The sequence below is a fragment of the Bufo gargarizans genome, chromosome 2 (assembly GCF_014858855.1).
Source record: "Bufo gargarizans isolate SCDJY-AF-19 chromosome 2, ASM1485885v1, whole genome shotgun sequence".
Lineage (NCBI taxonomy): Eukaryota > Metazoa > Chordata > Amphibia > Anura > Bufonidae > Bufo > Bufo gargarizans.
In genome coordinates this window covers 196,027,315-196,051,870 of record NC_058081.1, presented here as the reverse complement: position 1 = coordinate 196,051,870, position 24,556 = coordinate 196,027,315, and the positions used below count along the sequence as shown (strand labels likewise).

Below are 24,556 nucleotides of genomic sequence, written 5' to 3'. Positions count from 1 at the left end.
ATATTACCATATATCTATTTTAGTTTTTGACCATGCATGATGGCTAGCAGACCTGTGTTGTGCCTGCATGGTTCCCCCTGCAGAGGGCACATTGGGCCAGCTTCCCTCACACTTTCTTTCACGCCCCATTGTGTCTGTGTCCTATTCCTGACATCATGGAAAAAACAATGAAGCGAATGTAATGTGACAGGCGACACCATGGAGCATATGGGGAGTGAGCACAATGGGGTTTGTCTGCTGAGAAGACTATACAAATGACATGGCTCAAGTTATCTGAGAACCATTTCTGTACATGGCATGAATAATTCTATAGAGCAGGTCCTAGGACAAGGGAGCTGTAAAGACCCTGGGCGATGAGGAGCAGCCCAGGCCTCCACATCTCTTTAGATGAATTTCAGATCATGAAGCAAACAGTCAAAGGTTGTGTGTGGAGCTCCATGATGCTGAAGGCACCTCCTCTGGGAAGGGGGATGAGCCGAGGAGGAGTCATACACAACACAGGGGCAAGAAGAAGAAGAAGGAGAGAGGGTTCTTCTAACAGGATCCTAAAAGATCTCCCATCCCCCTAGGTTGTAGGGTTGGTTTCGTCACACCCTCTAGGGTGAAGGTAACATCCTCCGGCTGCTGAGGACTCGCAGGAACATGTAGGACTCTTCTGCTGGGACTTCCCTGCACTCTCACTTCTCCTCCGTCCAACTTCCAAACTGAGGGATGTGAGCGTGCTCTGTGGTGTCCAGCCCTGGGCATGCCGTGCTGGCTGATCCCAGTCCTTCATTTCTGCAGACGGAAATGGGTTTTTTTTGTGTTGAGGGCTGAATTCCTGAGGTTGTGACTCCTCTCATCACACGGGAAGTTTGACATTTGTTTGTGTGGATTGTGCCTGTTTCCTGGACATCTTGGTCACGTTCCAGCTGTATGAAAAGTTCAGTCGTGCTGGATAATCGCCTGTATTTCCCAGGATTGAATCTATAGATATATGAATCTACTAGTGGCCGGGATCTTCTGGTGTCTGGATCACACTTGGGGTAAGTTCCTGGATTGCTGGCTCCTGTTTGTTTTAAGAGCTGAAATTCACGTCCTACCTGTTTGTGTAAGCCACAGTTTAAGCAGAGCTCTTCCTTGTGCATTCACCTACACAAGGGATGAAGATCCAGGTGCAGGCCACATAATACTATTCACAGGCTTGTAATGACACATCATCCCTTTGTATGCATACTTTATTGTGGTGCCAGTGCCACACAAAGCTCGTGCTTCAGTGCCAGCAAAGCAACATCTGATTCCCCCCCCCAAAATGAGGAACATACCAAGGAACCAGGAGAATAGGGTTGCCTTGTAAAGTGGCACTGCCCTCTGGACTACTTCCAGATGTGTTTCCAGGACCTGTTGGTAAGAAATAATTAACCTGGCATTTAGACAAGGGTTTGTTATAATTCATGCTGGTAGGCCACCCTTATAAACATACTTTGCTACATTGTCCTTGTTAGACAGGAGTGATACTAAATGCGAATTGCCATAGAAAATGCCCTAAAACAGAAGGCTAGGCATGGTCCATAAGAGCAGGTCTCTGGGACGCAGGTACACATTTTGTAGAAGAAAGGCAGAAGGTTCTTAGCAAATTCCTTAAAATACAAAGTTTGGCTTGTTTTGCAGTCATTTGGTCCAGAAGAGCAGGTCTCTGGGACACCAGGTACACATAGGGGGAAGGACACCACAAACATGGCAGGTGGAGGGCATTTTGTAGAAGAAAGACAGAACGTTCTACTGTATGAATTCAGAATTTGCTAATGTTTTTACACGACTAGTAAGGTGTTTCATATGTAAGATACCGCACCACACAAAAGCCTTATGCATACCTGTTTGGAAGTTTAGGAAGCGCTATAGTAGCTGCAAGTTTGCTCCAATAGTCATATAATTTTTTTCATTTCATGACCGATACTTATTGCCCCGGCATAACACGTTTACTGTATAGACCTGTATATAATTCTATACATTGCACAGGAAGATGTTCTTAAAGGGAACTTGTGGCCTGAATTTGGGCCACTAAACCACCACCATGCTGTTATGCAGCTAGAATTTAGGGTCTTAAACCTGCTGATGGCAAAACCATCCATCCCCGCAAAAGAAAGTAATTTAAATTCAAATTTACCGGGGGAAGCGTCTGGGACTCTTCTCCTGCGGCACCGGACCGGGCATATGTGCACTGCCCCTAAGGATGGCACACCTTTCTTCAATGTGCACTTGCCCAATGTGCAGTGCATGTACAGTAAAGCAAGGTCTACTGTCCTCAGATTCATTGGTGCCCAATGCCACTGGAGGGGAGTCCCTGACTCTTCCCCCGGTAAGGCTACTTTCACACTTGCTTCAGAGTGATCCAGCAAGCAGTTCCGTCGCCGGAACTGCCTGCCGGATCCGGAAATCTGCATGCAAACGGACAGCATTTGTAGACAGATCAGTCTTACAAATGCATTGCAAGAGCAGATCCGTCTCTCCGCATGTCATCTGGAGAAACGGATCGGTAATATATATTTTTTCACCGGATGGATCTGGCGTTGCAGTATTTTTAATGCGGCACTAATATATTTCTATGTAAATAAATGGCAACTGATCTGGAATTTTGGACAGATATTTCCTCCGTCCACAACGGCGTTCAGTGACTGAACTGAAGACATCCTGATGCATCCTGAACGGATTTCTCTCCATTCAGAATGCATTAGGATAAAACGGATCAGTTCTTTTCTGGTATTCAGCCCCTAGGACGGAACTCGATGCCGGAAAAGAAAAACGCTAGTGTAGTACCCTAGGCTTTGAATTAACGCTAGTACCCTAAGCTTGAATTTCATTTACTTTCTTTTGCAGGGTTGGATGGGTTGGCAGGTTTGGGACCCTAAACCCAAGTGCATTATAGCATTTTGGGGTTTTAGTGGTCCCAAACCAGGTGACAGGTTCCCTTTAAACCTCCTGATAAGTTCTCTGGTGTTTGAATTCACTCTCTGTTTTATGGGGGGTAAGCATACACAGGAAAGCTCTCATGCAAATGATACCAGGCCCTGGGAACACCAGTCACTTAGAAGTGACAGCCATTTTGTGAACTAAACCATTGTTTCTAAGGAGCCTGTCACATAGTTGAGAATGATGATATTCCTTTATAATATGTAGCAATCTGCAGCATCAGACCAAAATGGGGGGAAAAATAATAATGTCTTGCCCTCCAGAACTTTCTGATGTACTTGTTCCTACTTGGAGAGGTTTGCAGGGCTAGGAGACCATCTGTTTGCATTTTACTAAAGCCACCTGCACAAATCCATGTTGTGCAGAGCTGTAAACGTTCTCGTAGACTGCCATGGCCCCATACCGTACCTTCATCACATGGACTGTACTTATTAGGCTACTTTCACACTCACATTTCGGCTTTCCATTTGTGAGATCCGTTTCAGGGCTCTCACAAGCGGTCCAAAACGGATCAGTTTTGCCCTAATGCATTCTGATAGGAAAAGGATCTGCTCAGAATGCATCGTTTCCGTCTCCATTCCGCTTTGGAGACGGACACCAAAACGCTGCTTGCAGCGTTATGGTGTCCGTCTGATGAAACTGAGCCAAACGGATCCGTCCTGACACACAATGTAAGTCAATGGGGACGAAATCCTTTTTCACTGACGCAATCTGGCACAATAGAAAACTGATCCGTCCTCCACTGACTTTCAATGGTGTTCAAGACAGATCCGTCTTGGCTATGTTAAAGATAATAAAAACGTTCAGAACGGATCCATCCATAACAGGTCCGCACAAAACACAAGTGTGAAAGTAGCATTACACAGGTATTCTCCCCTGCAGATGTAGAGCGCTCAGCTTTACCATGTGCAGGAACTCTGTCTTTATTTATTTTTTGTATTATGAAATATTTTAGTAATTTTGGACTCTGTCCACAAATTGTCCACCGCTTTGAGCTTTTTATGGTTGTTTATGCTATACGTGCACATGATGACCCCTGTGCAGTCATACGAAGATGAAGGCTGGCGTTCAGGTCAGTAGTCTTCTGACGTGCTTGCACTGTTATGTCACTCTACTTTATAAGATGCAGAGATTCATTGCTGTCCTGCATGATGCAACATGTACACCAGCCACCTCAAGACTCACTCCTTTAAAATTAGTTTATGCAAATATGTGGCCAAACCTTCTGCACGTAGGACATCTATGCTGCATGTGCCAGAGGCCAGCAGCTGGCAAACCTGTGCTCCATATACCGTATGTAAGACACAACATGCCACCTTTTTAACCACATCACTAGATACAAATCACTTTTTCTTGATTTTGAAAAGTACCAATCAGATTAAGATTATGATTTTCACATCAAGAAGTTGCAGAGTTTTCATGACATGGGAGCTTAAAGGGGTTGTCTCACTTCAGCCAATGGCATTTTATCATGTAGACAAAGTTTTATAAAAAGGGTTTCCTTAAAGGGGTTGTCTCATCTCAGACAATGGGGGCATATTGCTAGGATATGCCCCCATTGTCTTATAGGTATGGGCCCCACCGCTGGGACCGACACTTATATCGAGAACGGAGCCCCGAAAGCGAAGAAGAGCGCACTGCGCATGCGCAGCCGCCCTCCATTCATTTCTATGGGGCCGCTGAAAATAGCCGAGCGATGGCTCAGCTATTGCCGTCTGCCCCATGGAAATGAATGGGAGCATGGGCCGCACATGCGCGGCACGCTCCTATTCACTTCTATGGGAGAGGCGGGGATTAGCGCTTGGTGGCGGACAGAACCCTGGAAATCTGGGGTCCTCCAGCCACAGCGCTCCCCGCTCCGTTCTCGATATAGATGCAGCTCCTAGCGATATGCCCCCATTGTCTAAGATGGGAATACCCCTTTATTAATACAATAATAGTGTGTGTGTGTGTATATAAAATATATATATATATATATATATATATATATATATATCTATATCCGAGATTTTCCTCAGTATCTGATCGGGGGACCCCCGCTGATCAGCGCCGCTACCTTCTCGCAGCTTACCAAGCACAGCGCTGTGCATTGTATAGAAGTTGTGCTTGGTACCTAAGCTTAGCCCCATTCACTTGTATGGGGCTGAGCTGCTCCTAGGCCACGTGACAGATGACCGTATGACCACTGGCCTAGGAAAAGCTGTAGAAGGCCACGGTCATCAGTATAAAAATCTTGGAAAACCAAAAATACAAGGCACTTACTAATGTATTGTGATGGTCCATGTTGCTTCCTTTGCTGGCTTGATTCATTTTTCCATCACATTATTCGCTTCTTGTTTCCATGGTTATGACCACCCTGCCATCCAGCAGTGGTGGTCGTGCTTGCACACTATAGGAAAAGGCGCCAGACTCTCTGATGGCTGGTGCCGTGGGAGTGTGCATAGGCCACTGTTTTTTCCTACAGTTTGCAAGCTCGACCACCGCTGCTGGATTGCAGAGTGGCCGTAACCATGGAAACAAGCAGTGTACAATGCCATAGAAAAATGAAGTCAGTGGAGAGCTTTGGGCACCATTGGTATCCCTCTTGTCAAGCCTCCTGTGACAGATCAGAGCAATGGATGATAATGATCTAACAAACACACAGTGCAACAGCACTCTACAAACCAAAGGTACAGTACAAAAGTATATTACATTGTAAATGCTATGCTAATAACTTAGAGATGCTTAGCAAATGCATTTTGTACAAAATTATTTGAGCCCGTCTGCCGCACGTCAAGGCGATCTCTATAAGACGGATCCTAACACTAAAGCTCACCTGTTGGGTGCCATAACAGCGACCATGAAATCCAGGAAGTGCAGGTCCCACATGCATGCTGGGCCCCTGTTGATCCATATGTGTGAAGCCAAAATGGCCTTCATGGAATCCAGGGACTATAAACACTGTGACGTGCACCTGCGCATTGGGATGTGCTGACCCCCTTTTGTGTTTCTAGTATAAAATATATAATATAAAAATTTATTTATGTAGTGGCTGACTCCTAGATGCTGGGTCGTGCACTCCCTTAGCCTCTTCTGCCTCACAGGCTGATTTTTAATTAGCATGAGTATATAGTCAGCTCAACATGCATGCTGGTATTTATAGTCCCTGGATTCCATGAAGGCCATTTTGGCTCCACACAGATATGGATCAACAGGGGCCCAGCATGCATGTGGGACCTGCACTTCCTGGATTTCATGGTCGCTGTTATGGCACCCAACAGGTGAGCTTTAGTGTTAGGATCCGTCTTATAGAGATCGCCTTGACGTGCGGCAGACGGGCTCAAATAATTTTGTACAAAATGTATTTGCTAAGCATCTCTAAGTTATTAGCATAGCATTTACAATGTAATATACTTTTGTACTGTACCTTTGGTTTGTAGAGTGCTGTTGCACCATGTGTTTGTTAGATGTATATTTGCAGCCACAAGCAACGTGCACCTGCGCATTGGGATTTGCTGACCCCCCTTTTGTGTTTCTAATGGATGATAATGATTAGTGCTCCCTATACATTAAAGGGGTTATGACACAATCCGATCTGCACTCGCTGACCATGAATGAGTGGAGCATCAAAGCTTTTCATGCTCCAATGCTCCCCCTTGCCCTGAGCTGCATTGCTCGGGACAAGGGCTGTTTGTTTACTTTTGGACAATCCTAGGCGGAGGCTCCCACCTAGCAGTAATTCCGGTGACGTCACTGGCTCTGATGGGCGGTCTTTAGTGCTGCACTAGCCTGTGTGCTAAGACCGACCATTAGTGCTGGTGACGTCACTGGGCTCACTGCTAGGCGGAAGCCTCCACCTAGCTTACCCATGCAGAGCCCTGTACGTCACTGGATCTCAAGAAAAGTTGTTTGAAAAGCTCTGATGCCCCACTCATTCATGATAAATGAGTGCAGATTGGGTTGTGTCCAGGTTCAGGTCTGAACCCAGACAACCCCTTTAATTTTTTGTCCTCTGACCCTGCCAGTGGGTTTGACTGGCAGTCTAATGTGTATTGGGAGCCCCTGACTCTCCTATGCAGATAAGTGCACATTTTCATCTGATCCTTCCAGGAGACAAGCCTCCACCATTGGTGTCTGCCAGCAGCTTTCTCCCTTCTCGCCATTGAATGCACATCCAGGCTCAGCCAAATGTGTATGAGAGAGAGAATATTTAGCTGGCGCCTGTTGAATATGTACGGCTGCCTTTTAGGTTCTGTTCATAAGTGTGTTTTTGGTCTGGTTTCAGTTCCACTTCACGGCTATCTTAGGTGCTCCCACAGAAATGAATGGAGTGATGCTGCCCTTTTTGCGACCAGCTGCTCCATCCATTTCAGTGGGGGCTCCACTGGGTGCTGTAGGACCCAACAGTCTAATAGTTATTCACAATCCTTTGGATAGGGTAGGATAGGATAATGTGTTAGAACCAGAATGCCCCTTTAATGGGTCATAACAGATCTGTCATATCCACCATGGTGTGATGCCATGATGCTAGTGTGAACAGAGCCTTTGCATGTCAGAGCCCTCATTTGCATATGTGAATGGTCAGGACAAGTTTTCAATTTCTGAAGATACACAAGAATGGTCTTATTCACTGACTGCATGCAGAGATCTTGAAAATTGTGAGATGAAATGTACATATATTTATTAGGCTGCAGAACTTGCCAGTATGAAATGTTTATGCTTTTTACTAACCAATCAAAGCAGGTACTTCTTGAATCTAATTTAAGTAGTTTTCTCATTTGGGTCTTTTTCATATTGCGAGTGAATCTTGTTTGTTTTTTCCTAGTTTAATCGGGCACAGGTCAAGTATGTGCTCTGCCGCTCCATTCATCTCTATGGGGCTGCCAGAAATAGCCAAACGCTGTGCCCGGCTATCGCCTGCAGTCCCAGACTGATGAATGGAGCAGCAGGGCACATGCTCGGCCTGCCTCTCCATTCATTTTATTGCTCTCCGTGTGGTACAGAGACCCCGTTCTCATGATTTGTGGGGGGTCACAGTGGATCTACGGTTATAGGTATCCCCTCTGCTGTGGATAAGGGATAACTTGATATAACTGGAATAACCCTTTAACACTACAGATGTTGCACTGCCAATGGCAGCAAATGGTAGTGAATGCAGCTGCACAGAAATCCAGACGAGTTACATTTCTACCAATTGTCAGGTTGCAGTTGTAGCACCTTATGGGCCGCAACACAACCTTATTCACTAGCATTAGGTGCCATGTAGTTGTAGCTGTTGTCATGTAACCATCACCTAAAAGTGATAAAGCAGATATATTCCTGCAGTCGCCTAAAGGGTGTCTTTTTCTGACAACCCCTCTCCATACTCTGGATTTACATTTTATGAGCCATTTTGATATGAAGATTCCCAAAGACCAGTGATAACAGCTGATCATTGGGGATCAGCGGCAATCTGCTGATCGAGATGATCCCTTTAAAGGGACACTGCCATCATTTGTTTAATGAGATATTAACCTGTATTTGAATATCTTTATGTAATTTTATTTTTTTTATAAAAATTGATGGTTTTCTGGATCTACTATTTTACCTATCTACAAATGACATCTTTCTCTGACCAAGCAGTAAAATAGCAATAAGTTTCACACACACATTATATAATGCATGTATGTGTGTATGTGTATGTGTGTATATATATATATATATATATATATATATATATATATATATATATATATATATATATATATACACACACACACTTACCTATGCATTTAGGACTTTTATCTCTGTGTTGACTGCTATAGAAGGACAATATTTTATATTTTGCATTTCATTTTCATTGGTATATTACTGCTGAAATTAAACAAAACAGCTATATTTTTTTAAACATTGTTTAAAAAAAAAAATACCCCTTTCTGATGGAAGTATCCCTTTTTTAATAAAAGTAGCAGTTCCCCGTTGACCACAATATGTTAATATCTACAGACCGTATCACACCAAGTAAAAGGGATGTATTCTTGTGTGTAACAGGCTGTGCACCTCTACCTCATTGACAGTTCAATTTCAGTAATAATCAGCTGACTTTTACTTTTATAGCAAGCGGTCTGACTCGCCAGACGCTTCCTTTTATACTGCGAGATGCATGGAAAAAATCATAGGAATTTATTCTTGTTATTATTCTTTATCCAGATGTGCAGGACTTAGAAATGTAGGGGAAAAAAGTATTGCACGAAGACTTGACAAAACTGGAATGTGTATTTGTTATGGTTGAAGATTTAAAAGATCCATTCTGAAAATCTTTGACCAGTCTGCTGTACGTTCATCCACATGCACTTCCTACTGAAATCTTCCAACATTCCTCACTAGCCTCATTGTCTGTCTGTACAGAGCTTGATCATGTGAATTGCATTCTGGGATGTGATGTCTTTACAACAGGCCAGTAGCAACTAGCAGAACTGTGAATGCAGCTCTGGCTGGCTGTACTGTAATTTAGGATCAGTACTTGATAAGCAAGGCAAGGCCTGATCCTTTTGTTCTCGGGAAGATGAGCCACCCACCAGAGGTCTCCCCTCTCCTATTCCCAACACATACATGTTCGGTTGAGCATGCATGTGTGTGGGGGTATCGGGAAAGCATTTGGCTGATGTTATCTTGTGCGTATGTCTGGCTCACTTAATCTTCCAATATAGACAGTTTGACAAAAAAATGTAAAAACTTGGACTCAATTTTGCTGGAATATTTCTTTAATGTTTTCTTTTCATGTTGCAGTACATTCCTTGTATTCTCTTCACCATGGCATTCAAAGCTCGAGCCCTATATGATTTCCAAAGTGAAAATAAGGAAGAAATCAATATCTGTGAGAATGAGGAACTACAATTGCTGAGTGATGTTTCTTTAGATGGATGGCTTCAGGGCACAAACAGCCGTGGTCAGACAGGACTTTTTCCGGCATCATATGTGGAGATGATTCAACCACACCGTTCTGGATCAGTCCAAGTAGACTACCCAACACACCACACAAGCCACAAGGATGCCACTCATCATGGGAGCTACGATGATGATGAAGATGATGATGATGACTGGGATGATTGGGATGATGGACAGTCTGTGGCTGAAGAGCCCAGTGGTTCAAATGGAGTTCCACATAGTCAGACACAGCACCACTATTACCCAAGACCTGAGTATGCTCACCGACCACGACCACAGCTAGAACGTCAAGATAGCATAGCCAGTGGGAAGAAAGGTAGTGTGGTGGGTCGAAATTTGAACAGGTTCTCCAGTTTTGTAAGGTCCGGTGTGGAAGCCTTTATACTTGGAGATGTTCCTCAATTTGGCAGAGTCTCCGAAAACTATGTTGTTGAGATGGGACCCAAGGGGCCACAATGGAAGCCAAATCCTAACTCTTTCATTTGCTCTGTGGAGGAGCCTACCAAACAAACAAAGTTCAAGGGGATTAAGAGTTACATCTCGTACAGGTGAGAGAGAATTTAGGCATGAGAGGCGTGAGCCATTCTTGTCATTTTCTTATAAAGAAAGGTATGTTCTATGGGGCAATGTTCAGTTCTCTGTGTACTTAAGGAAAAGTGTAATGTTTGCCCAGTGCACGCTGTATATATCTGTGTATTTGTTGAGTACTATTTGGCATGTGTCAAGTGATTCACTTTTTGTGTTTCTTTGCAAGCAATGAAGTATTATTTTTATTGTGGGTTGCAGAGCTTTTATTAGGAGAAGCCTTCATGTCAGTTTGAGGTGAGGTGTGTGGATGTGTCATATAAACCAGTAGGCTTTAGTTTGGGCATTATTTTTATCATTGGGTTTTTAGGCCATTTATATCATTGCATTAGGTCAGCAGAGAGTGGGAAGAAATGCATATACAGTGAAACCTCTCCAAAAGCCCACCTCTGAGCAGATCTCCATCGTATCCAGATCCACAATATCCATCTTCTCTGAAAAGACTAGAAGACCACTTTTTCATGCAGTTTTGTGTGGTTGTCTTTTAGAGGTTTCACTAGAGTTGCATGACTTACATAAATGGCGGCTGGACAAAAACCCCTTTATGCAGTGGTATTTGTCTGTGCGAAACCTGGCATTTATGCCGGATCACCGCTGATCTCATTATAGTCGGTGGTGATCCGGCAGTGCAGGAAAAGTCTGCTGGATCTTGTAACCGCATATGTGAAGTACCCTCACTGTGTTATAGTTTTCTTATTTCAAACTAACACTAAACCTAGAAATGACTGTCACCTCAAAAATGCATCTACACCCGCCAGTAGTACCTTGTAGTAGCCCGCAGCCTGTTAATAATCATATGTTTCATCCTGTTGTCCGATGCTGCACAAGTTAAAAAAAACCTCAGTTTTATTCTCCATCAGCGCCATAGTGCCGGCCAGCTTGAAGTCAAGGGGGAAGCGGCCTCCTCGCTTCAAGTCAAGGTAATCACACCCCCTAACCATCCCCTCTTGCCTGAGAATGACAGCCTAAAGTGCAGCCGCGATTCCCCAAGTCTCGCGCATGCGCATTGTGCCGCTGAAACCCGGCTAACAGTGGCAGCAGGAGATGGGATAGTTCATTACTACAGAGCGCACAGCGCATGCGCGAGACTTGGGGAATCGCGGCCGCACTGCAGGCTGTCACTCTCAGGCAAGAGGGGACGGTTAGGGGGCGTGGTTACCTTGACTTGAAGCGAGGAGGCCGCTGCCCCCCGGCACTATAGCTCTGATGGAGAATAAAACTGCGTTTTTTGAACTTGCGCAGCATTGGACAACAGGATGAAGCATATGATTATTAACAGGCTGCGGGCTACTATGGGGTACTGCTGGCGGGTGTAGATGCATTTTTGAGGTGACGGGTTCCCTTTAAGTAAATTTGAACAATCTTGTCCATGCTGTTTTCCAGTCTGCGGCATTGTATGCATGTTTCATGTTCAAAAGAAAACAGATTTTTATATTTATTGCCTATAGACTGGATAGTCCATTAATTGGCACCCCCACCAATCAGCTGTTCGGGAGTAGCTCTGGCACTGGAAATACACAGCACTGCCCATTGTGCAGTGGACGGAGCTGGTTACTGCAGTACTGCCCCATTCACTTCAATGTGTACAGCAGTGTATTAACAGCTTTTACCCACTACCCGGTGGATAGTATTGTGTAGTTCCGGCACTGGGCCTACTCCCAAACAGCTGACCGGCGGAGGTGCAGGGTGTCGGATGCCTGCTGATTATGATGTTGATGGCCTATGCTGTGGATTGGCCATCACTATATAAAAATCCTGCAAAACCCCTTTAATGATATTTAAGTGAGAAAAGTGAGGAGTGGTGAAACAAGAAGATTTATTTCTCAGTCTTAGGGCTCATGCACACAAACATGTGTGCCCTATGCCCGTATTGCGGCCCTCATTATGTCTGTATTGTGGACCCATTCACTTGAATGGATATGCAATATGCGGAGCAGAGGCTTGAAGTGGAAGTTCCATGGAACTTCGGTCTGTGGTTCAGCTTCGCAGAAAAATAGAGCATGTTCTTGCGGATTAAGGACCCATTCAAGTGAATGTGTCAATATCCGCACACGGCCAGTGCCTATGCAAATAGCTGTTCGCAGCACGGGCCGCACACGTTCATGTGCATGAGTCCTTAAGGCCGAATGCGCACGGCCATGAGCGGTCCGTGGTAACCGGGCCAGGATTTCTGCTGACAGCAGGAGCGCACAGCGTCATTGGTTGCTATGACGCCGTGTGCTTCATGCCGCCCCTGCACTACAGTAATACACTCGTATAGATCATACCTGTGTATTACCGTAGTGCAGCGGCGGCATGAAGCGCACGGCGTCATAGCAACCAATGACGACGTGCGCTCCTGCTGTCAGCAGGAATCCAGGCCGGGATACCACGGATCGTTCACGGCCGTGTGCATGAGGCCTTATTGTGATATGTGACAAGCTCTCGGGAGAGATTAATATGAGTTGTGTGTTTTTTTTTTTTGTTTTTTTTTGTTTTTTTTTACTTGTGAATTTTCTATGTTTAGTGTTCATTTTTTCTTTTTCCTTAAGGCTGACTCCTGGTCACACTAACTCTCCAGTTTACAGACGATACAAGCACTTTGACTGGTTGTATAACCGCCTCCTGCACAAATTCACGGTCATTTCTATTCCGCACTTGCCAGAGAAGCAGGCTACAGGACGCTTTGAAGAAGACTTTATCCAAAAGCGTAAGCGTAGATTGGTTCTGTGGATGGATCATATGACAAGTCATCCAGTCCTTTCTCAGTATGATGGTTTTCAGCATTTCCTAAGCTGCCGTGATGAAAAACAGTGGAAAGCTGGCAAAAGGCGCACGGAGAGGGATGAAATGGTTGGTGCCAGTTTTTTGCTGACCTTGCAGATACCTACTGAACATCAGGACCTCCAAGATGTAGAAGAACGTGTGGATACTTTTAAAGCCTTCTCAAAAAAGATGGATGAAAGTGTCCTCCAGTTAACCAGTGTAGTCTCTGAGCTAGCACGTAAGCACTTGGGAGGCTTTCGTAAGGAGTTTCAGAAACTTGGTGGTGCCCTACAAAGTCTAAGCCATTCCTTCCAGCTAGACCCGCCTTTTGCCTCTGAGCCACTGATTGGAGCGATTTCTCATACTGGGCGCACCTATGAATTAGTAGGAGAAATGTTTGCAGAGCAACCCAAAAATGATCAGTTTAGATTTCTTGATACACTGTCCTTGTATCAAGGATTGCTTTCCAACTTTCCAGATATCATTCACCTACAAAAAGGTAAGTCCTTGAACGTGCGCTTAACTCATTATATGAGATGCTGATTGTATTTCTGTCTTGGGTCCTACTTGTGACAGAGCAGTATTTGGGGTAAATGTTGGTAACTAAATGCCATTTATTCTACATTTCATGCGGTATTTGGTATGTCACAGAGGAGGCTTCCATAAGCCACAGCAAATGGCTGTACAAAAACGTGAGAAACATAAGTTCATAAATCTGGGGATTGCCTAAATGTATTTCTCATTTTGACTGGGGTCATTTCTTCTTTCTGTTGTATTGTGTATTTTTGTTGAGGCGTGATAATCCTCAATATCCTAGCTACAGTATCGCCTACTAGGAAGGGCAAGGAGTAAATTCATTGGGGTGTGGTATGACATAATTAAGGGTGTAACATGTGTATAGTCAGGAAAGCCATGTCTAGAAGATATGAAACAAAGGAAAATAGTGAGAGGTAGCAGTTACACACTCCTCATATTGACCTAGCAGCCACCGGCATTCCAGCGTGTTCTGAAACTACAACTCCCAGAGTCCTCCTTTCCAAGAACAGCTGAGGAAGGGTGCATTCTGGGAGTTGTAGTTTCACAGCAGGTCAAGTGCTAAAGGTTGCAAATCCCTGATCTAGGCCATACACTCATCCAAGTCTGGATAAAGAGAACCTGTCACCAAAAAATGTGGTACAAGCTGCAGTTGGCAGGAGGAACTGAGCAGATTAAATGAAGAAAAGTTTTGCTGAATCTTTTCCCATAAACTTTAGATCAAATTCCTGCTCATCCTGGACTTTGAAGTCAAGGAGTCGGTCCTATCAGTGATTGACAGTCTTCCTTCTATAACTGTGTATACAGAGATCGCTGTCAATCCCTGATAGGACCGTCTCTTTGACTTCAAAGTCTAGAATGAGCAGTAATCTAAATGAAGAAAATATGGAAAAAGAACCCGTAAAACTTAACACTATATATCAGCCTGCTCTATAACCTGCCAGCAGACTGCACTGCATTTTCATGGTGACAGATTTCTTTTAAGGGAATGCATTGTATGTGTGTGTGTGTGTGTGTGTGTGTGTGTGTGTGTATATATATATATATATATATGTATAAATCGTATTTTTCGCTTTATAAGCGCTCACTAGTATGTATTAGCAGCGGGGAGCGAAGCGCTGCAAGCGCAGGTAATATTTACCCTCCCTGGTCTGCGCCACGGCTCCTCTTCAGCTGTCACGCTCCCATCTTTCTAGCCTGCGCTGCACTGTCCTGACCCCGTACAGCGTCAGGACGTATTGCGCACACTATGACCTGACGCTGCACGCAGTCATGTGACAGTGCAGCGCAGGCCGGGAAGATGGGAGCACGAACAGCTGAAGAGGAGCCGCGGAGCAGGACAGGTAAGATGATTTTTTATTTTAGTCAGGTCTGGGGCTACTGATGGGCTAATCTGAGGTCTGGGGCTACTGATGGGCTAATCTGAGGTCTGGGGCTACTGATGGGCTATTCTGAGGTCTCGGGGTACTGATGGGCTAATCTGAGGTCTTATAAGGCTCTGAGTGGGCTGATATGAGGTCTGATAAAATTTTTGTACTCTAAAATCTGGGGTGCGTCTTATCATCGGGTGCGTCTTATAAAGCGAAAAATGCGGTGTATGTGTGTGTGTATATATATGTGTGTGTATGTATGTATATATATATATATATATATATATATATATATATATATATTATAAATACTGTGCAAATGTTTTAGGCAGCCATGGGAAAATGATGTTAAAGGATAACTGTCACACTTAGACCCTAATTTCAATTTTCATATATGTAGTTACTAATAACACGATATTCCAGAATCAGTTACTATTAGACTTACTTGCCCCATATTTAATAAGATTCAGCCCTTAGCAACCAGTCTGCATAAAACTGCTATTTCACTATTCAGTTAAGATGGCCGCCACTGCCCTCACCCTGAGGCTAATCCCGCCTGCCCTCACTAGCCAGTAACAATAGCCCCCCAAAAGTGTCAGTAACCACAGCCCTCCCCCTAAAGGGTTAATCTCCTGCAGTACAAAGGGGTCCTCTTACCACATGTTGCTTTCATTTATACACTGAGCAGACGGCATATCTCCCTTCCCTGGTCTGCGCTGCTTCAACTCTGCATTCTCCAGCTCTGCTGAGTGAGGGAGCGTCTGCCAAGCACAGGGACAGGGAGAAGTGCACACAGCGCAGGCACTGTTATCAGCTGCTGGGGAGGACCTGGCTTCATTTACTTGCAGTCCCTGGCTGTCTGTAATCTGACCTTGCACTCTGCGTGCTTCTGTGTCCTCCGTCCTTCAACACTTAGATGGACCCTGCATAGCAACCTGATTTTAAAGGGACACTGACAGGCCGAATAAGCATAATTAGCTGTATATATGTAGGCAAAGGTCTTCTATTGTGTAATAAAAACATATAAGTCTAACCCCTGTCCACCGTATGAATACTGTAAAATGATGTTTTATAACCTGCTAGAATTGCTCGTCTTTCTGCCCAAGGGGCGGCGTTTCAGCTTTACTTCTGCCCAGGCAGCCTCCCCCAACCGCCGTTCTGAAGCGCCGCCCAGCTCATCAATATTTACTTCGCTGGGCGGCTTCTGCTGTCCCCGACGTTCCAAGATCTGGCGCATGCGCCCGCCACCCTCACTGGCCGGGATCACATCGCGCCTGCGTCCCCTCTGCTTTGAGGCCACTTCAGCCTCTGCGTTCTGCGCCGGGCACTTTTCTCAGCAGCACAGAAGCCGCCCAGCAAAGTGAATATTGATGAGCTGGGCGGTGCTTCAGAACGGCGGTTGGGGGGAGGCCGCCTGGGCAGAAGTAAAGCTGAAATGCCGCCCCTTGGGCAGAAAGACGAGCAATTCTATCAGGTTATAAAACATCATTTTACAGTCTTCATAAGGTGGACAGGGGTTAGACTTATATGTTTTTATTACATAATAGAAGACCTGTGCATACATATATACAGCTAATTATGCTTATTCGGCCTGTCAGTGTCCCTTCAAGCACAGGTGAAAATAGGCAGTACAGGGAACAAAAATTTGGAATTCAGGGTAATTGAATACAAAGTGAAAAGTTTAAATGGGGCCACCAAGGAGATATTAATCACCACAATCCAATTCTCAAAAAAATATATATATATGACCGTTATACTTTAAGTAAGAATGCTTTAAAAAAAAAAATATTAGTGTTAATAGTTTGTTTTCATCATTGAACGAAATGAAAAGTGAAAGAACAAAAGAGAAATCTAAATCAAATCAATGTTTGGTGTGACCTCACTTTGCCTTCAGAACAGCATGAATTTTCTAGGTACTCTTGCACACAGTTTTTGAAGGATCTTGTCAGGGAGGTTGTACCTAACATCTTGGAGAACTAACCACCACCTGTGGATGTAGGCTTCCTCAAATCCTTCCGTCTTTTCATGTAATCCCAGACAGACTTCATGATGATGAGATTAGAGCTCTGTAGCGGCCACATCATCAATTCCAGGACTCCTTGTTCTTAATATGCAAAATAACTGTGTGGAGCCCCAGTTATGTGTCTTCAAAGGAGAGAAAACCAAGCAAAGGGGTGTCCCTATTACAGAGATCTCCAGATCCACCATATTAAGTGGCCCCTATGTCAAGATCCAGCTCTTTTACAAGCCTTAAGGACATGACTGGGAAGACCTAAGCCAGTTATCCAACCACAGACAGCTGTTTCGAGGTGTTGCCCCTCATGAGTGTGGAGTAGGAATCTGGCTAACCAGAAGCAAGGTCTTGGAGACTACTCAAACAAAATAATAGCTGATCTTAGGGAGGCCAGCTACAAAAACACTGTGGAGCCTCATTTAAGAGTCTCAACACAGCAATCCAAAGTGCAAAGGTCCCAGGGAAATAGCAATGTGCAAAATAACTGTGGAGCCCCAGTTATGGGTCTTCAACACAGTGAAAGCCAGATATCCCTCAAAGGAAGGAAGACCAGGCAAAGGGGTGTCCCCATTACAGAGATTGCCAGATGCACCATATTAAGTGGCCCCTATGTCAAGATCCAGCTCTTTACAAGCCTTAAAGGAAACCTGTCATCACCTTTTTTCTGCCAATGCGAACAGCAGCATAAAGTAGAGACAGGTGAGTTGATTTCAGCGGTCTGTCGTTTAAAAGTTAAAAGTAAGTGGTTTCCGGGAACCAACATCACAATCATTGCAGACAGGGCCTGGAAAAGAGTAATGGCCACCTGAGAAGAGTCCTGGTTATTCATGAATTCCTGCTCTCCTGCCCACCTGCTGATGACTGACAGGCTTCTACCTAGTTTTCTCCCTTTCTCTCTAGGAGAGAACTGCCAATCATCAGCAGATGGGCGAGGAGAGCAGGAGATATGAATAACCATGACTCTTCTCGGGTAGATTTGACTCTTTTCAAGGCCTGGGCTGCAATGATTATGATGCTGGCTCTCAGCAACCACTTGCTTTTAGCTCATCAGTGACACACCGCTGACATCAGCATTTCTGTCACTATTTTATGCTGCCCTCAGTGAGGCCTGCATAAAGTTGATGACGGGTTCCCTTTAAGGATATGACAGCTTTCACTGTGTAGAAGACCCATAACTGGGGCTCCACGGTTATTTTGTATATTACTGTTTCCCAGGGAGCTTTGCACTTTGGATTGCTGTCTTGAAACTCTTAAATGAGGCTCCACAGTGTTTTTGTAGCTGGTCTCCCTAAGATCAGCTATTGTTTTCCTTTGTCTTCATGACACTGGCTTTATGTTTGGGGTTGTTTTCCTGCTGCAAAATGAATTTGGAGCCAATCTGACGACTCCCTGATGGTATTACTTGATGGATAAGTTATTTGCCTGTGTTTCTCAGCCTTGGAACAAACTTCCTGCCCTGTTCTTTCAAAAACAGTTACTAGAAGAATCAATGCTTGAAGACGAGGTGTCACGAACCAGCGGGTGTGAACCCACTGTGCCACGTGTCCTACCTCCTCTAAGGGCGTTGTCTAAGTGAACCCCTCGAATCTTCACAGTACCCCTGATGGTGGGGATAGATCTTCCCAAGTCGCTACCTCTTGAGAAGGATAGGCACACGAGGCAGCTGGTCCAGGTGTACCAGGATGTACCAGAGGTACAGACATAGTTAGCCGGCCGAGTCGTAACCAGGGGCAACAGTGCAGGATGAGGCAGAGGCGAACTCAGAATAGCAATAGGTCAGGGCAGGCGGCACAGGTACAGGGCAGGCAATCCGGGTCGGCAACAGGAGTCAAGACAAGCAGGTAGGGATCAAACGGGTAGCAGAGTCCAGGAACACAAGTGAATATCGGGAACCTTAGCAGGACACAAGGACCTTGACCCTGAGGCATCTTGGAAGGGGGCTGAGCCACTTATATATGTACAGGAGGGCTAGGATTGGTTGGCGAAGTGACATGATCCAACCCATAAAACACAGGAAGTGACACGCGCCGGCCCTTAGGGAAAAGCTGCAGGAAACTATTAGCAAGCATGTTGTGGCCAGGGCTAAAAGGGAACACTGGCAGCAGATCACCGCTAAACATGGCGCCCGGGACCGCGGCGGTAAGCAGGGGAACAGCGGTGCACAGCAACCACGGTTAGTTACACCAAACACTGATTTGATTAAGATTTCTCTTTTAGTTCATTTGCTTTGCATTGTGTTACTTGATAAAAAATCAACTATTACTTCTATTTTTGAAAGCATTCTTACTTTGCAGCTTTGTGCAGGGCAGTTGTGCGTCAATACAAAATTCAGACTTCTAGTAGGTAGCTTTTATTGGGCTCCCCACCTGCACCTTGCAGTACCAGTGGTCTACCAACGATATGTCCGACTAGAATATCCTCATGTTAACTGCCAGTCATCTTGCGTCTCCGTTCTTTAATTATACAATATGATCCATGGAAGGGAAGCCAATGGTTGGGGAAACACTTCTGTACACTGTATAGTATCAGGGACACAGTCATCAGTGATGGATGATACATGTTGGATGACTGAGGGCCTAAACATCGACATCCTCGCAGTCCAAAGGTTTACCTCAAAGTTCTCATTTACCCTCAACAGCACATATGTAGTAAGGAGCTATGGCTCTCCATACAGGACATTAGGAAAAATCCAAGCACTCTTGTTTGTGGAAACCCTTTTAACCCTACAGAGCTTTGTTTTGGTTACTTGGAAGGAAGCTCTCGGGTGAGGGGATTGTCCTCTCCATGTCAGCTTTATCGTCATAGGTGTACCTACAGTTCTGCTATAATCGCACTGCCAAACAAAGCTATAGTTTAGGGGCGGTGTAAAAGGGACTGAAACTACACCTGTCCTTTCCAAAAATGTCTAGCATGCCAGTAGTTTTGATCAGTGGAGTTATGAACTTATTGAAAGCCTAAAACCTATACATTTTAATGAGCATCTGTCACCATGATCAACAGTATTAAACCAGACATACTGCCTGGTCTGGTTGATTATGGTGAATTAAATAAACTGATGTCAGTTACAGTAATGTATGTGGCGCACTGTCTTCACTAGAACCAAAATGAGGTGCTCTCAGATAAGTGGTCAGATACGTGTAACAAAGGAAAAACTGGGCACTCTCAAGATATCGGACCATAGAACATTTATTACTAGACAAATAAATAAAATACAGATTGATAATTCATAAAACTCTGCTACCAATACACATCCTAATAAACGATCCTAAGGGTTAAAATATACATGCCAACAAGGTACTCTAAAATGTAAGTATAAATAAATAAACAAGGGGCCGCAAGTCACAAAATATCGCTGCAGAATAGAAAACAGCACTGTCAATGAGGTAGATGTGTTGCACTTAATATATATAACCGCACTTGATATATAGTCCCAAATATAATCGATATTGACAAAATCTCCTAGCAGGGATCAATGAATGATCCTGGTGTGGTATCGCAAACTGGATCCTATGGGTAAATTGCAAATAGTGTGTACATACACTCAGAGAGATAGCGGCGTCCCGCTATAAACGATCACCAGCGGCGTCCCACTGGGGAAAGAAACTTTTTCGTGCTCCTTATGACTGCCTGCTGGAACAATCAGGACGATCTTACCATGTAAGTAAATGTCCCTAAGGTGCTCGGCTCGGTGGTCCTGTATTTGTCAGGCCAATAGTCACAACACGAGTGTCTCTTGTCTCCGTTCCTCCGCGATGGTGGTTTGTTTAACCACGTGCAGCTAGACTCCAGCTGATATGGTTAGTCTTACGCTGTGTGATTCACCTTCCCATTCGCGCAGCTAAACGTGTTTCGGGGTATCTGGTCACCCCTTCCTCAGTAGCTATCGGACCCCTAGAATAATCCTCTCTTTTATAGTCCATGGGCTCTTTCAAAACCCGACATGGATTTTTGGCAAGTAAATCGTATTTCCGCTTATTTCTGCCACGAGATTTTGTCAATATCGATTTTATATTTGGGACTATATATCAAGTGCGATTATATATTAAGTGCCACACATCTACCTCATTGACAGTGCTGTTTTCTATTCTGCAGCGATACTTTGTGACTTGCGGCCACTTGTTTATTTATACTTACATTTTAGGGTACCTTGTTGGCATGTATATTTTTACCCTTAGGAGCGTTTATTAGGATGTGTATGGGTAGCAGAGTCTTATGAATTATCAATCTGTATTTTATTTATGTTCTATGGTCTGATATCTTGAGAGTGCCCAGATTTTCCTTTGTTACACGTATGATGTCAGTTACAGCAAAGTCTTTACTTTTATTCTTTATTCGCCTCCTTTTCCCTATTGCCACTCCCCCTCATGCTGATTGACAGGGCCAGGTATCCTCACTGTCTGGGTGCCTGGCCCTGAAATCTAGCACTTGCTCCGGCGAGACTTCATCATATTTTGGTTTCCCAGAAGAGAAGACCCTTGGCTTTTTCATGGTGACAAGTTGTCTTTAACCCTGCCTCTCCTAGGAGAGCTGCAAAAAACAACAACTTTTGTTCCAGAAATCGGTGGCAGTCATCACGTACACTCCCACTGATCAAAACATTACGACATGTTACCATGAGTTTTGAGTGGAGTTGGCTATAAAACGGTATTCCAGCTTTTAGATATTGGTGACCTATCCTCCACCCCCACTGATTACCTGTTTTACGGCCTTCAGCACCAGAAACTTATCAGTAGATGGAGCTGGAAGCAGAGGGCTCCGTCCACTGTCCAGTGGCTGTGCCAATGTACTGCAGCTCAGCTCCCACTTCACAATGGACAGAGACTTCTGTTTGTGGATCCGTCTACGATTTGGTTTACAGGGCCTGATCGGTGGGGTGCCAGGTGTTAGACCTCCACCTATCTGATAGTGATGACCTGCCAATATCTGGAATACCTCTTCAATTATTTATTACTATTTTATTTATTACTATTATTTATATGAAGTGTTGACAGTCTGCTACCCCTGCCCTATAATATGCTGCCTGCATGATGATTTTCAGATGAGGACTTCAGGGCACAGCAGAGTGGGCCTAGCAACCCCCCGTGCACCTCAGCTTTGAAACCCTCATTGGCTTGAAGAATAAGTCATTTTTTCTTGGGAATGCTGCAACAGATTTTTACAAGACAGTTTGATATAGTTGATCCTGCTGACGGATGCTTTTTTAAGGGGGGGGGGGGGGTATACATCTCCTCAAAATTGATAGCCTTCCCTTTAGATGTGCCTGGCATTATAATTTGCTACAGCTTTGCCCTATTCAGGTAAGTTTGAAAGAGCCGTATTGGCAGAAACGGCCTCCACTAAAAGTCGGGGGCTGTGAGCAGTGTAACAATGAAGGGGATGCGGTACTTGCAGGAGCATCATGGCCCTGACTTTCTCTGCGGTACAGCCCTGGAAAACCCTTTTACAGCTTCTTACTGTCTATTACATTGTCCGTATTTCCAATACAATTGTTTATGTATTGTTAGAGATATAATGAGCTTCTGGAGACCAGGGACCTGCATAGGTTCTTGCCATCTGCTGTTTGTGTCCACCCCCGATCCAGGCATGACTTTAAATGGATATTTCCATCTCTGCCTTTCTTGACGCAGATGGGAATAACCTAAATAAGTGCTGGCTGCTAGTAAGTGGAGTTATGGAAATAACTAAGCAGCCTGCGCTCCGCGTCTGCTCGGATGTCTCCATAGCTCAGGCCATCTCTGGCCGGTGCTTACTCAAGTTATACCTATCTTTTTTTCGTGAAAGGCTGATGGGAATAACCCTTTAATAAGCAATTTTATTTATTATTTTTCTGAAAATGAATGCCTTAACCCCAGAGGACTAGCATCTTACCTCTAATCTAACTTTTTATTTTTATGAAACTCTCCTTCAGGAGCATTTGCAAAGGTAAAGGACAGCCAGCGCATGAGCGATGAAGGGAAGATGGAGCAAGAGGAAGCTGATGGAATCCGGAAAAGGTGTCGTGTAGTAGGCTTTGCTTTGCAAGCAGAGATTAACCATTTCCATCAGAGGAGACTGCAAGACTTTAAACTGACGCTCCAGCATTATTTAAAGGAACAGATTATGTTTTATAGGAGGGTGAGCCAGGAGCTGGAGAAAACTCTAAAGATGTACGATGACTTGTGACTTGGACTTGGTTTGTGTCACCTGTTGAACCTTTTTTTGAGAACGGAGACCATCTCTTCCATCCCTTCCATGTGCACTCCAAGGACACAGTTATGGAATGGGCAGAAGGGAAAGTTGCAAATTATTAACTTAGACTGAAATTTGGTTATAGGAAAAAAAAACTGTTTTAAGAAAATGTAGGTGTTTATACTGGTTAAATATGCTGCTGTTCTATGAGAGCAAAATAAAGAGCTTTATTGTATATTTCTAGAGGGTGGGTATTTGATGGGGAGCCTGTTGGTTTACAGACCATCCAGCATGGTGGTAACAATTTAAAATGATGTTAAAAACACTATATGCACCTGTCATATGCACACTGTGAGCACAATGAATTCGTGAGACTACAGTCTTTCAATTCATTAAAGTCAAACACTTTAAGCCCTTGAGTTTCTTTGGGCTCCAGACTATTAAATGGGCTTTTATGGCCACTTGTTTAAATAAAAACACCCAGAATGCTTTAAAATAATAAAATAAGTCATACTTGCTTTACGTATCCTATGCCACCCAAATCCAGCGCTTCCAAGGTCTTCTACTGGTCCCTGTATTACCTGGTGACATGGACGTGAGACTGCTCAGCCAATATTTGGCTGCAGTGATTGGCTGAGAGATCACATTACCATTTCCATGTATTGGTACTGCAGAGAAATAAAGCAGACTCTCTGTAAACGCTGTACACAAACCCCAGTAAAATGGTATGTTCACACGTATACTGCGGATGTGCGTAGGGCAAATTCACAACATTGTACAGTACCCGGAAAGTGGATGAGATTTCAGTGTAAAAAATCTGCAGCGTGGGTTTAAAATGTGCATCATGTCAGTTTATGCTGTGGATCTTTGCCTTGGATTTCACTCTTTGCAATGGAGAGGGTGAAATCCACAGCCATTTCCGTGGCAAATAAACGCATGTAATACATGTGACGCAGATCGGTGGCAAAATCTGACTTTTCGCCTGTATTTCCCATGGATGTACCCCAATAGACGTAACTTTCTTCATACAGTTTCTTTTTTCAAAAGTATTTTTATATGTACCGTATTTTCTGGCGGATAAGACGACTTTCTAACACTAGAAATTATTTTCAAAAGTCGGGGGTCGTCTTATACGCCTGGTATACTCAGATCCGATGGTATATTCTAACCCCCAGGCGTTCCCATGGTGAATATACAGGGCCCTGCCGCTCACAGGAGTATACATTTATAAACTGTAATCCGTAACTTTAACTTTACATCAGCTCCGGTAACAGGCAGTGCGGGC

General features: G+C 44.3%; 1 protein-coding gene across 1 annotated transcript; it reads left to right on the top strand.

Moving 5' to 3' along the window:
• The first annotated feature begins 256 nt into the window (after positions 1 to 256).
• Positions 257 to 23,510, top strand: SNX33 (sorting nexin 33). Its single transcript, XM_044279857.1, has 4 exons — positions 257 to 1,025; positions 9,697 to 10,403; positions 12,972 to 13,684; positions 23,012 to 23,510. The coding sequence occupies exons 2-4, from the start codon at positions 9,721 to 9,723 to the stop codon at positions 23,263 to 23,265; spliced, it is 1,650 nt and encodes a 549-aa protein (XP_044135792.1). The 5' UTR covers positions 257 to 1,025; positions 9,697 to 9,720; the 3' UTR covers positions 23,266 to 23,510.
• Positions 23,511 to 24,556: the final 1,046 nt, after the last annotated feature.